This window comes from Herpailurus yagouaroundi, unplaced genomic scaffold (assembly GCF_014898765.1).
Source record: "Herpailurus yagouaroundi ecotype Mexico unplaced genomic scaffold, PumYag 202, whole genome shotgun sequence".
Taxonomy (NCBI): Eukaryota; Metazoa; Chordata; class Mammalia; order Carnivora; family Felidae; genus Herpailurus; species Herpailurus yagouaroundi.
Genome location: NW_024412433.1, coordinates 9,466,446 through 9,480,416, shown reverse-complemented (window position 1 = coordinate 9,480,416; position 13,971 = coordinate 9,466,446). Strand labels below are relative to the sequence as shown.

Sequence of the window (13,971 nt, the reverse complement as noted above, 5' to 3'; positions counted from 1 at the left end):
AAGTCAACAAGTGTATTAATGACTGGTAAAGAGCCACATTAAAAAAAAAAAAGTGTTCACTGCACTGACCTTTTTTCCGATTTTACATGTATTTCCTTAAAAAAAAAAAAAAGGCTTTTTATTGATTAAAAAACTTTTAAAAGAGAAAACAGACTTATCTTCTAACGATATAAAAATTTGACCTTGGAACTGGATAAAAGGAAAATGAGATATTCTTTACACTACTTTTACCACATTTTTAGGAGTCTGAAGTTATATCAAAAAGCCATCAAAACAAAAAACGTTAAGCCATATCACACATCTAACACTGACCTTACTGAAACTATTAGTAGTCAAAGAGACTATAATTAGCAACAATAAAATCTTTGAACCTGGATCAGATGTACATACGGTCCCCAAAAAACTTTTCCAAACACTTCATGTTAGTCCAGGTCAGGATACTTTTCCTTTCCATCTTTAAAGTGTCATTTTAGGGGCGCCTGGGTGGCGCAGTCGGTTGAGCGTCCGACTTCAGCCAGGTCACGATCTCACGGTCCGTGAGTTCGAGCCCCGCGTCAGGCTCTGGGCTGATGGCTCAGAGCTTGGAGCCTGCTTCAGATTCTGTGTCTCCCTCTCTCTCTGCCCCTCCCCCGTTCATGCTCTGTCTCTCTCTGTCCCAAAAATAAATAAACGTTGAAAAAAAAAATTAAAAAAATAAAAAATAAAGTGTCATTTTAATTGTCCATTAAATTTACTAACACCTAAATTATAACATCTGAAAAACAATAAATTCACACCCTGTTGATTGTAATTTTAGACATTTACAGCAACTGTGACAATAAGCCATCATTTAAAAGAACTATTATATGGTTCTGTTATATAGAATAAAAGCTACTATTAAACTCCTTCTAGGAGCCAATACCTAATCAAAAAAAATTGTAATCATAGCAACTACCACCTCATCACTTCACTGTGAACAAGGTACTGTGCTAAGCACTTCACTCTCTCGTTACAAACTCAAAAGAATCCTGTCAAGTAAGATTTTTCTATAATTTGCACCTTAATAACTTGTCCGATTTGAGTTCAAACAACCGGGAAACCGGGACCAAATTCATCTTGCTGTTGAGTCCACCGAACCTATCAAATTATCTCCTTCAACCTTAAGACTCTACCACTTACATAATTCCAAGATGATGTCAGAGAAACCCATCTTCTCAAACCTCTTTTTAGACAATCAACAAAGGAAAATAGAAATGCTTCCTCTCAAAAAGAATGATTATTAACAAATAAGAACACATCGAGCACTTATCCTACAGTAGCCACTATTTTACAGTTTACACATTAACTAATTTAATCCTCACAACAAGCCTACGAGAGGTACTACTATTATTCCCATTTTCCAAATGGAAAAACTAAAGCCGAAATAAAGTGACTGACCCAAGGTCACAAAGTTAATGGTATCAGAGCCAGGGTTTAAATGAAATCCCAGTCTTTGTTCTTAGCCATTTACACCAAATTCCTTCATCGCTTAGACATTATCACACGATCTTTAGAACACATAGATGCCATTTCAAATTCCTGTGAACAAAGTAAAGGTAGCAAGTAATACTGTGGAACGGGGGCTGGCAAACTGGCACACAGGCCAAATCAGGACCGCTGCTTCACCCTGTAGATCACTTTCATTAAAACAAAGTCAGTGGCTGCTTCTGCCCCACAACAGCAAGGTAACTGCAACAGAGACTACATGACCCACACAGCCCAAGATATTTGCTGTCCCGCACCTCGTAAAAAAAGTTTACTGACCCTGGTTCTGGAAGACAGGGTATAAGCCTTCCTCTAAACTATCCAAATTAATATACGTTTTTTTCTTCATCAATATAACAACAGCAGCAGCTATACCATTTATCAAGTATATACTACCTATGCAAGATTCTAATACCAACCCATTTTATTCAAAAGAAAGCAAAGTCTCAGAGGGTTTAAATGACTTATCCAAGGGGCGCCTGGGTGGCGCAGTCGGTTAAGCGTCCGACTTCAGCCAGGTCACGATCTCGCGGTCCGTGAGTTCGAGCCCCGCGTCGGGCTCTGGGCTGATGGCTCAGAGCCTGGAGCCTGTTTCCGATTCTGTGTCTCCCTCTCTCTCTGCCCCTCCCCCGTTCATGCTCTGTCTCTCTCTGTCCCAAAAATAAATAAACGTTGAAAAAAAAAAATTAAAAAAAAAAATAAATAAATGACTTATCCAAGATCACATAGCTAGAACAGGGAGCATCTTAAATACAGTTTCTGGCTTCAAGGCCCATATTTTCTATATGGCACCGCCTTCAAAGTATGTAAATGTGTATAGCCATAAAAAAGCAAAATTGTCCGAGTAAACTGACTGAAGTTTCATGATAAAAATGCCAACTTTAAAAAGAGAAATGTTCATGTAAATGTATGCACTGATTAATTGACTCATACTTCCATCTCATTTTCTATTATACTATATTTATATAATCCCTGTTATCCTAGTTGGGGTTATGAATAACTCAAAGCATAGGGATACTCAAAGCATAGGATACTCAAAGCATAGGAAGAATATGGTACATTCTGCCTATGTAATGTCATGGGGCAAAAAAACTATTAAAACAAACACAGAATCTAGAACGTATTTACTCAGTACAATGAACCAAAAATGACATCCTCTTCTGACACAGACACTCACCCACCTTCAGTACACTTCTGGTCTAGAATGTCCAACTCTCTTCTATTTACCCACTTACCTATCCATCCCCACCCCACCCACCTCTTCATTTCCCATCCCAGTCCCCTGGATACTGACCTACACCACTGAGCTAAGGGAAGAATGCAACAGAGATCGGTTGCTATGATTCATAAAGCCTTTTTCTTTATTTTTATCCCATTAATCTCCCACACCATGACTGCTAAGGCTATATTATGCATATCTATAGTGAAAGCCACATCAGAAATACAACATGGAATTGATTTTAGAGTTAAATGTGGTCATCTTACATATCTTCAGAATCCCAAATCTTGATCTAGGACTTTAAGTCAGTAGTATTCAAAAATATTTATTAATACATACCCTTTGATTATTTATACACATTAATTCTATGCCCACTGCTAACTTCAGACTACCTTAACTGAGAGCAAAGATGTCTTTACATGAGTATTTTTCTAGGTGTGAGTACAGCAGCTGCTGAAACCAACATAATTTCTTCTACTGGACCAGGATTCTAATACTGGACCATAAAACAGACATAATTGCAGAATTTTTTTTAGAACTATTGTTTCGCTAAGTCTCTATGTGTTCCTTAAAAGAACTACAGATTAGGACGTTCCTAACTATAAAACTCTTAATATGGAAACTTCCCAAATCCTTTACTCTCACATCAAAAATTTAAATCAACTCAGCAGGCATCCTGAAAAAAGTTCTAAGTATCTCTAAATATAGTAAACTCTGAAAAGTTAATTGTGCATTATGAATCATCTTATTTTTCTTTTTCAGTCACACAAAAAAACTAACACACGCTGAATAGAAGTAAATGCAGAAGTAGGAGGCCCATCCACCAGAAAAGAAATGCTGCTATTCCAGCCAACATTAAATTGACCAATTCCTTAACTGATTCAAGAAGCATAAATTGGGTATCATTTAAAACTAGTGCCACCACAAAGATCCCAAATGATAGTGTCTTATCTCTCCCGAAATTCCTTTCAGAAAACTTAGTGTGTGTAATGAGAAGATACCTGGAGAAAACATGGCCTGACCTAATATACAGGCAGCTGAAAAGTAATACTAGATGGTTCAAAGAGGCAGAAGCAGATTATCTTACACGGCCACACCAAAGGCTGAAATTCCCCAAGTCTTACCTCATAGCAGCAACTGGAAGGGCAAACTTAAAGACGGGGTGAAGAGTAAAGTAGAAAAAAGAACGAACTCTGCAACTGACAGTTTAGTTTTCGGAGAAAAGTATGCTGATGTCAAAATATGTAAATCAACACTAAAGTTCCTAAAGACACTTGAGAAATAATTAGGAACAAGTCTGATCACAAAGGTAAGAACTACTGACTCTTCTCAAAAATCAGCCTAATTGTTGCCATCTACTGGGAGGAAGGCAGAAATGCTTGCGGGTCAGGGACGGAGGGGGAGATGTCAAGTCCCTAACTCCCTTTTGAGACGAGGCTGCTTTCCCCAAGTGGGTAGAAGAAATGGAAATATAGGTTTACTAAAAGAAAAATTAGACAGCTGCATGAATACCTTACATTAAAAAACACCCATGTCTCTTGTAGCAGTAAAATACACAGCCTTCACAAATGTCTCTATTCTACAGTCCACAAAATCCCACAAATTTTGCACTCTATAACTTGAACAGGTATTTAATTCATGAATTTGCACTAACTGCTAGCATCTCTGCTATTTCCCCATAAAAATAAAATGAATGCAAACTGCAGTCAGCAAAGTCTACGAGAATATTCTAGAAAGAAAAGCTGCTGGAAGAAAGCTAAATGTTACTGCTACCGGACCCCTGAATGAAAGTATTATTCTCTGCATCTTCAGTTTCCCTCCAGTCACCATCTAACTTCATTTCCCAATTTTGAAATCCTATCTTGCCTACTCTTGAAAAAGGTAGAACAGTCTACTAATACATCAACTGGAATGCTATGCAAATATTTTACCAAGATATTTAGCTTGATGAAACAGGGAATATTAATTTGCACTTTTTAAAAGTAGGTAAATACTTAAGCCACAACATGCTTTTTTTAAAAACACCATTTTTTCTTTTACTGCATTAGATGTTTAGCAGAAGTTTCTTTTACACCTGACATTACTGAATAACTCACAAAAAGTCATGTTATTAATTCTGGAACAGTACTCTGAATTTAAAAAGAAAAAAATCTCTGAATAAACAACAGATGAATGTGTTAAGACAAAATGATTGCCAGCTTCCACTAAAGATTCCATGACTGGACAGGAGCAACAGGAGTCCTTTAGACATCGCCTGCTTATTTACTGGAAGTATTCTAACTACTAAGTAGGGACACTAAACAACAAGTTTTACCTCCATGGCTTCTCTCACCCCAAAACTTACCACAAACACGCCTATAACATACAGTCCTAGAAAGGGAAGCAATTTCATTGAAAGACAAATAAAATCTAAAAGCACTTTTTCTTTGCAGTTCACCTACAAAGTAAATATGCCCGTACACTTTTTTCATGTTGTCACAGCCTATTCAGGGATTAACAATAAAGTCAACATGTCTATTTGTTAAAGCTAATTTCTTGATCTCCCATTTAAGAACCTCAATCAACACAGCCTGAATTTTCTGTTAGTTCATAAATATGGATCCTCTACTGCAAAGGGCCAGTTTAGCTTCCCATCAGCCCCTCGCCTCAATTACACCTTTGCAAGTTACCCATTCTTCTCTACCCACCCAAACGATCAAGGACAGTTCAAGTAGCAAGTCTTCCTCAGTAACTGCAACCTAGGACTGAATCTCTTTCTAAACCTCCGAGGGCCCACTGTATAAAAAACTCAACTTTGTACTTCGTAACAAATATGCACAATGTTAAATGTTGTGTTCTACTATCATAGTTTGAACTCGTTTACAGTAAAGGACATTCCAACGTAAGAGATCTTTTATAAATCTCCTATTTCTCTTCCGCACTCTTCAAGAAGGCAAACCTGGTATGGAACCAGAAACGCACATGGATTAGTTGCTGAGGAAATATCTGCACAATGAAAGTACTTCCAACAATTTATTCGGTAAAGCCAAATTTTGTGCCCTAATTCTTCTGTTTCTTAATTTAGATTCTCATATCAGGTTTCCTAAACGTAGAAAACCTGCATTTAGAATATCTACGGGATACTTCTCGATGCTAAACACTATACTATATATAGTTACCAAGTTTGAGAAGTGTTTTTCAACTAAATGAAACAAAAACTCAGGACAGGAACCTTCTGTATTCCTCCCAGCAGAGACCTGGCACACAGTAGCACTTGATAAATACGTATCGATAAATATGCTTTTATCTACTGGTACACAGAATTCTCAAATGCTAAACCTAACATCACAAAGTCAGTAAAATGGTCTACTGTCTTATCAGTCCCTTAAGTGCATATTTTAATGAACCTAATTCTGAAAAATTTATATTCTAGCATCCTACACTCAGCTACCAAACCCTGAGAAACGAAAATAAGCAAGCAGACAGAAACCATGGCAAATGGTGCTAATAATACTTCATAATATAGTTTCTCAATGTGTCACCGAAACGAACTCTATCCCTGCCCATATACCATGCAGGTTAGGAGCCTTGTGCCAGCCACTGTGGGCATGGAAAAATTAAACCTTTGGCACAAGAAGCCAAAAATTTACTTAAGAAGAAGTAAGCAACTAATTATTTAAGGCAGATGGTGAAAGCAATAACTAGTAAAACGTTATGGAAGAAAGAAGTGAAGCGTAAAACTCTTACAGTAGCTACCCAAAGAAAAAGTTAAATGTGTAAATGTCACTACAAGAGATACAAGATGAGAGAAGGGTATCAGTCCAGGTGGACTCAACAGTCAAAGTCCAGGCAAGAATGCTGAGGTTCCTGGAGTGTGTTCAGAAGGAATGAACAGCTCAATCTGCCCACATCCAGCCCAGGGCGCAACACAGACAAGATTATAAAATACTGGGGCCGTAGCAGAAGTTACAGCATGTTCATATATTTCCTACTTACAAGGAAACTACAGACACTTGGTTTTCAGGAAGATTAACAAAAGGGGGAGGGGGAGCTCCATATGATCTCCACGAACCTGCTCTTTAAGGACACAAAACAGCTTAAATTACAACTCAACAGTGAATTTCAGAAGGGCTACCTGAAAAAATTCATTTTGGGTTTTCCAGGGCATCACATATGTTTACCAGGATAAGGACTTCAAAATGAGTTAATTTGACCTTAAGAAGTTATAGCACAAGGTACATCTATTTATTCAGAATGCTGCCCACGGGTGGAATGAGTAGGAGTTTTGAAGTCAGGGTAGAACTCATTGGTTACCACAGCCAACAAGTTGATTAAAATACACATTGAAATGCTTTAACTTCAAGTCTTGAAGGCTTGCTGATAGACACTTCAGCTTATAAATAGCCTTCAAAGTATGTATTGGGTAGTAACCCAAATTTATAGAAGTACATCCTTTCTAAAAACAAAACAAAAATAAACTCAAATGAGGTATAAAACTCAGCTTTGTACTTAATACACACATTATGTCAAAATCTATTTAGGGCCTCAATCTAGCATTTAAATGATCAACTATTATATGTAAACAAGGGCCAATCACAGAATATAAATGGCTTGTCCTAATTTTTTTCATATGTGATTTAAAATAACTTGCAGTCTCTAAAATACATATCAACAGATTAAAAAGAAAACTTCTATAATCATTTTTAGGATTAACTATGATTCAAAATGTTTGTCAAAACAAGACAGACATTAAGCCCTTACAAAGTATTTTCACTTACAGTAATATTTTATTCTCACAAGACTTACTCCTCCAAGAAGCATTCAAAGATTCCTTATAGGCCAGACACTGTGCTAGATACTAGGGATTAAAAAGGGGGAAGACTGGCTTTAAGGAATTCATAATTGACTAAGGAATATGATATACTCAAAGACTTTCAAGTCTACATATGTAACAGAAGTATGCTCTAGGTAGAAGGGTGTTAACAAATGAGGCAATGGTCAGTGCTGCAATGAACAGTGGAGGAAGAGCCCTGTGTTCCAATCTAGCTTTGGAGCCTAATCTCCTAAGCAGTGTCTAGCATACAAATGACAATTAAATCTCAGTGGCAATTAGCCACGCTCAGATTAGGTACTTGAAACCCACAAAGGTTAAATTATTTGTCCAAGGTCACAAAGACCGAGGAAAAGGCAGTCAAGATTGCAGCCCAAGTCTACACTCAAATCAGATGTTCACTTGAATAGTGCTGTTCACTAACGAGAGGACAGGGTAGCACACAGTTTTTTTCACTCTAGTCCACTAACATGATGTTTGAATTCAAACGGAGCTGCAGAACTATTTACCAATAGCTTCTGCACACTCAGACAAAATAGGTAGGTCTGAATAATGGACAAGTTCCTTTTTCTTCTGGCCAATCCAGTTTAATGAAACTGTAAGAATCCCAACCCAAAGCTGAAAGGCCTCAGAGAAGAACTACAAAGCAGACTTATTTCAGCCTAGGAAACAACTTCTTTTGCCAATAACCTAAAATCAAGTTAGGATATTGGGTTTAATTAAAGAACTGCATTTTTGAAAATCCAGGACACTGGCCAAGTTAAATTTTACTTAAAAAAATCAAGAGACTGGTTCAGCAGAAGTATACTTACCTATTTACTGTTAACTAGCAGCAAGCACCCACTATGTGTCAGAGTAACCCAGCAAACCAGGCAGAGATTATAAAGAACAATTGCTAGGAGTTTGTGCCTTCAAGAAATCTGTGACACAGCTGTTTGAACTATACAGAGGCAACGAAAGAAAATACACAAATGTAAAGCTCATGTCAAATGTTAAGAACTACAAGCATCAAGATTGTACATTACAATCGGCAGATTATACTTATTGTATAATATCCATCAGATTCTCTCTTACTGTTAAGCCCTTTCCAGCAGTCAGGAAGATATGAAGAGGCTGGGATCACCAAAGCAAATAGCATCCTTAGGAATCTGTTGAGACCAAGAAACTTTCCAAGCAGGAAGACTGGTTGCACAGTCAGCAAGACTAGGTTAACATTATTGGTTTGGAGTGGGAAGGAAAATGGGTGTTATTTTCAATGAGGCTTATGAGTGCACCTTCATGCAAAACACAGTTGATACAAGATAATCCTGGACTTGGGGAAACCTATAATCCAGTCAGGAAACAAACGCAACACATGTCAACAAATCTAACACTATAATCCCAAAATGGAGCCTATTTAGATAACCAAGAAATAAATGGGAAAGATCCTGGGATAGAAGGGTTTGAGGAAGTGCTAGGAAGGGGTGAGCTGAAGGGAACCTCAAATGGTTTAAATAAAGGAAAAGTGCAGGTCAGTCTGGCAGTAACAGGAACCTGAGAGAAGATGAAAAGCAACAAACAGGTTGCTTTTTTCAACCTGAGTCCATCAAATTTCCTCAGCAAATGGAAAAATAAAAGGGCAACTGGTATTCTATTTGCTCGAAAAGATCATCATCCACCTAAAAGAAAAAAACAAAACAAAACACCTCCTCCCCAAATTCTGTAAAAAAAAAAAAAAAAAAAAAAAAATAGATTTGGCAAGGTTTTCCCTTCATTGTAGACTCTGACGTTATAAAGTCAATTCCATAAGAGCCACGATCCGAAACAGGTACATGTGTTATCAATAATGAAAATGTAAAGAAATTTCTCTAAATATGATTAACAAATTTATTCAGGAGAAAGTATGGTAGAAATCTACCATGCTGATGCAAAAAACCGAAAACCAAAACCAAAACCAACCAATCAACCCAAGAGTAACTTAACAGAAATTGGGCCCAAGTTCCACTACCAATTTAACAGCAGTTTCAAAAAATAAGTTGCTGCACTTATCTTACATCAAGGTCACCGCCCCCCACCCTTCACCATCACTGGTGAAAAGCTGTAAGTGTTCTTAATGGCCTCAAATAGCAAATGTAATTTTCTAAAACTAATGATAATATATTACACTTATTTAGCAGTTTGTAATTTTTCACAGCCATTGTATCCACTGGGTCTCACAACCACCCAGTGAGGTAAGACAGTGACTGCCCATCCCCATTTTACAGATAACTGGAGACCAGATAGGATAAGTGAAAAGCTCAAGGTCACACAGCTACTGTCAGTGTGTGAATTCCCATGAATTTGTGTCTCTTTGCTAGGATGATGTGATTAAAATAGGATCATAAAATCTTACGTAGATAACATTAACCCAGTAATCTTAAGTTAGAATGGAAAAGTAAACATTACTTCAAATTTACTTTGCTAGGTGAAAGCATTGATTTTACACTGGCCCAGCATCCCTTTCACTTTTTTAAAATAATTATTTTAGTTTAGCAGCTTCTAGAACTCTGTCTGAAGTATTCTAAAACTTAGAAAGTAAATGAAAACCTAAAACAAAAAGCCTGTTCACGACACAAACTTAAACAGTAATTGTCAGCAGAGCAGACTTAAAAACCACTCAAACTCCTTAAAAACTGGGAATGGAATAGAAACAATGATAATGTTTATTACGGTCCTTAAATTCTTACGGATACTGGCACATTCATAGAAAGGCAGATGTGAACAAAGCCCACAACCTCAACCTCCAACCATGTTAATATGCTCTCTTAAGCATAAAATAAATGAAATAAAAACTCTGCCAACAATCTCACAAAGATGATGTAAAAGCCCAATTCAATCTTTCTGGGGTTGAACATGGAGCAGGGTTGTTTCAAAATGAAGAACTGGAAATTTTGTTTACTCTAAAATTCCCAATACTGATCTCTTTGCATAATCTAAGTATGAAAATAAATCTCAATAAAACCATCTGCAACTTATTGTCTCTAAATCTGATAAGGCCATTCCTCAATCCTAGCTGCTCCCTCCACACACACACACACACACACACACACACCCCCACCCCGTGTAAATGCGACACACACACACACAGGCCTCATATATAGGCCTCTTGCCTTTTCCTCCAACAACTAGGACCTTTGTTCAGAGCGTCGGTTTTTTGCCCCACTCAATAGCTCTTTCAACTTTCCACCCTATATTTTTTGTTTTGTTTTGTTTTTAGAGAGGAGATCCTCAGCCTCCACTTCCTGGGTCTTTAAAAAATGAAATGCCAAAAATATCTATAGAGAGACTGGAGAGCAATAGAAAGTTGAACACAGCACTAAAGGGCCTACAAAACGGAGTAAAGCCCGGGGATCGGGTGATTTGGCAACCCAGGCAGGATCCGGGGAAGGCCGACTAGGAAAGGAGACAGCAGGGGAGCAGTTAGACGGCCACTCAGAACACATTCGCTGCGCTATTAAACGTACCCCCCGCACCCCTCACACACGAACGTTTACTCACTGCCACAGTCCCTCCTTCAATTAACTAACGAAGTAATTAAACTATACCCACCGCCAGACACGATGCTTAAGCTAACCGTCCCCAAAGTAAAACGACGTTATCAAAAACCAACCAACCTGTCTTAAGGGTTTAGGAGCAGCCCCTTCCGTTCTCTCCTTACCACACAAGGGTAACCAATTCCCCGGCCGGCCCCCCCCCCAAAACCCGCCCCGGCCGTTCAAATGTGTTATTTCCTCCCGATTTGCATGTGTTTTTAAATCTTTATTTTCTCCCCTCTAGCAAATTAAGGATTTCTGTTCTTCTGAGGAAGGAAGCGCCACGAAGGACAGGATTGGGGATTTTCCAACCTTCGTTATTTGAAGTCCCCTCTAACTTGTTTCTGAACTAAAAACCCACTCACTATGGAGGAGGATGGAGGAGAGGGTGAACTGAATGGGCAAACGATATAATAGGTTTTATGTAATCCACATATAAATAAATTAATCGCCTGACTCGCTTTGAATACTAATACGATTGGAGTGACAATTGGTCCACCTCCCTCCCAAGTCCTGAACCCCCACCCCCCATTTCCATCCTGATCTATTTAGAAGCATGCTCTGCTCCTCTCAGCCAAGTTTCTCGGCCTCTTTTCCAGCCCCTCTGCACGCCCGTCTCGTCGTCATCCTCACTCAGCCTCAACTTCCCACGGCTAAAGAAACAGCCCAGCGCAGACCCCGTCTCCGGGCTCGCCCGCCCACAACCCTCCCCCTTGGCAGGAAACCCCTTACTGCGGTCTAAAGTCACTCCGGCCTCTCCCTCCTCTGACCCTCGCTTCCCACAACTGTTGTCACTCGAGCTGCTCCCTAGTTTCCATTTCCGGGCAGTCCCCGGCCCTGGAGCCTCTCCTCTCCCGGTTTCCGGGCCCCCCATCCCATTTCCGGGGAACCCTTGCCGTCTTCACGCCCCCCACCGGCACTTCCGGCCCCCCACTTTCTCACTTCCTAGAGGCCCTCCAAGCTCCAAAGCCCACTTCCGGCCCCCCCGGCCACCACCGGGCTCCCCAAGACCCGCACGCCTTACCCCGGTTCCGTGAAGGGCCCTCCTCATCGCGGGGGGTCCGAGCGGGGACCCAGCGAACCCCCCCCCCCCCCCCCCCCCGCTCCCGCCCGGCCCCGGTCTCCCTCGAGCGTCTCGCCCGTCAACCCCCGACCCGGTCCTTCCGCGGCCCCGCCGCCGCCGGGAGCAGGCCGAGCGGGGGCCGAATCGCGGCGATGACACAACCGGGCTTCCTGGGACTTTCTGTTCCAGCTCCTCCCCACCCCCCCCCCGGCCGCCCCCCCAGCCCCTCACCCCCTCGTACAACCCCCTCCCCCAAGCCTGGCCCGGCCACTCAGACCTGCGCCCCAATTACCTAGTTGGGCCCCAAAGTCTCCGGTCCGGACTCGGTGGCGCGGCAGTAACTTCCACTCGCTCCCCCCCCCCCCCCCCCCCGGCGGCGGCGGCGGCGGCGGCGGCTCCTCGGGTCCCTTCAATTATCAGCTGAGCCGCAGCACCGCGGCCGGCGTGCGCCTCCGCCCGCGCCGCCTCCCTCCCCGCCCGTTCCAACACCCCCCGGGAACTACTTTGCCCGCTACCTCGGGCTCACGGGCTCGTCCGCGGGTAAGGCCCCGCTGCCTACACGCAACCCATCACATCGCCCCTCCCTCCCCCACCGCCCGGCGTGACTCTCCCAGCGGCCTGAGCTCTCCTCCCGATCCCTTCGAGGGACCAGGAAGGGGAATGTGGGGCTCCGCTTGATATCCCTCCGCCGGGGTCACCCCCTCCCCTCCGTGGCAGCAGGAACTAATTCCCCTTCAGGTCACCGGGGACCTGAGGGTGGAAATCTCACGGATCAGTGTTCCCTCTGACTCTTAGGAGAAGGGGCCATCACCCTAAGGAAGAAACCCCCTGCTAGCTCAAAACCGGGTTCGATTTAAACTAGGGCTTTGGCCCCATGACCCCAATGAAGCCCCGCCCCTTCCTGGTTGTCTTAGCGACGGCGGTGGCGTCCCAAGATGGCGTCGTGGCTGCCGGAGACTCTGTTCGAAATTGTAGGACAAGGCCCAGCGCCGAGCAAAGACTATTACCAGTTATTGGTCACCCGGTCCCAGGCAAGTGCGAGGCGCGGTTTACCCTCTCTAAGCTCCCTGCCGCCCCGGTGGAGCGTGGAACGCTAGCCCCGCTAGGCCGAGAGCGACTGTGGCCCGCCGGAAGCGTCCGGTCCCAGCTCCGAGCCGGGAGATTTCCCTCGTCACCTCGGCCTCCTCGGCCGGCTCCTCCGTAGTCCGCGTGCCTTTTCCCACCCCAAGGGCCGCTCGTCCCTGGCGAGCTTTCCTGCCTCCCCACATCGCACCCCGCTCCCTTCCTGCCACCGAGGGTTCCTACCCGCAGAGTTCCCTCCGCGCGAAGAGAAAAACAGGCGTCCCCGGCTTGCGTGCAGCCTCACCTCAGCGTGGGAAGGAGAGAAAGAAAGACTCAGCCAAGTGTCCCAAGGAGGAGCCGGCAGGGGAGGGGAGAAAGGGAAGATCTCTTTTCCAGGGTAGGAGTTAATCATGGGGGATTTTTAAAATCTCATTGTGGTCTTTACGGGTACCACGACCACATCAAAACTTCCTTATTTCTAGTAGGAATTGATCGTTGAGAGCTCTCCCCTTACCTTTTTGGAGCCCCTTCTATCCCATTGAAAGTGTGCGGGGGGTGGTACAAAAATGTTTCAGCTGCTCTGCGCGTCGGCCCCACCCATAATGACATCTGCTCCACAACAATAAGACCGAGGATTATGTTATCGCTGGAGTGAAGTAACCATCAGCCTATTTTTGTGACTACTTTAGCTATTTAAGGTGGGCTTTTGGATGATTTATTGTGCCCATGAAATGATCAAGTTGAACTGGGCCTCCACTCGGAA

General features: G+C 42.4%; 2 protein-coding genes across 21 annotated transcripts in view; one reads left to right on the top strand and one right to left on the bottom strand.

The window, feature by feature from the left end:
• TRIP12 (thyroid hormone receptor interactor 12) overlaps positions 1-13,824 on the bottom strand; it is a 145,801-nt gene extending 131,977 nt beyond the window's left edge. For 13 of the 18 annotated variants that reach the window (XM_040450766.1, XM_040450773.1, XM_040450775.1 and 10 more), the window contains exon 1: positions 12,439-12,568. The gene's annotated coding sequence lies outside the window, so the exon portion shown is untranslated. Of the gene's footprint in view, positions 1-8,344; positions 8,473-8,606; positions 8,873-11,815; positions 11,914-12,107; positions 12,152-12,438; positions 12,569-13,451; positions 13,529-13,722 lie in introns of those variants that run through there. The other 5 variants (XM_040450767.1, XM_040450770.1, XM_040450768.1 and 2 more) reach the window with 5 other exon arrangements.
• The window catches only part of FBXO36 (F-box protein 36), a 90,457-nt gene continuing 89,396 nt past the window's right edge, over positions 12,911-13,971 (top strand). For 2 of the 3 annotated variants that reach the window (XM_040450788.1, XM_040450789.1), the window contains exon 1: positions 12,911-13,177. In XM_040450788.1, coding sequence (XP_040306722.1) covers positions 13,082-13,177 — 96 coding nt within the window. In that variant the 5' untranslated portion in view covers positions 12,911-13,081. The remainder of the gene's footprint in view (positions 13,178-13,971) is intronic. The other variant, XM_040450787.1, reaches the window with a different exon arrangement.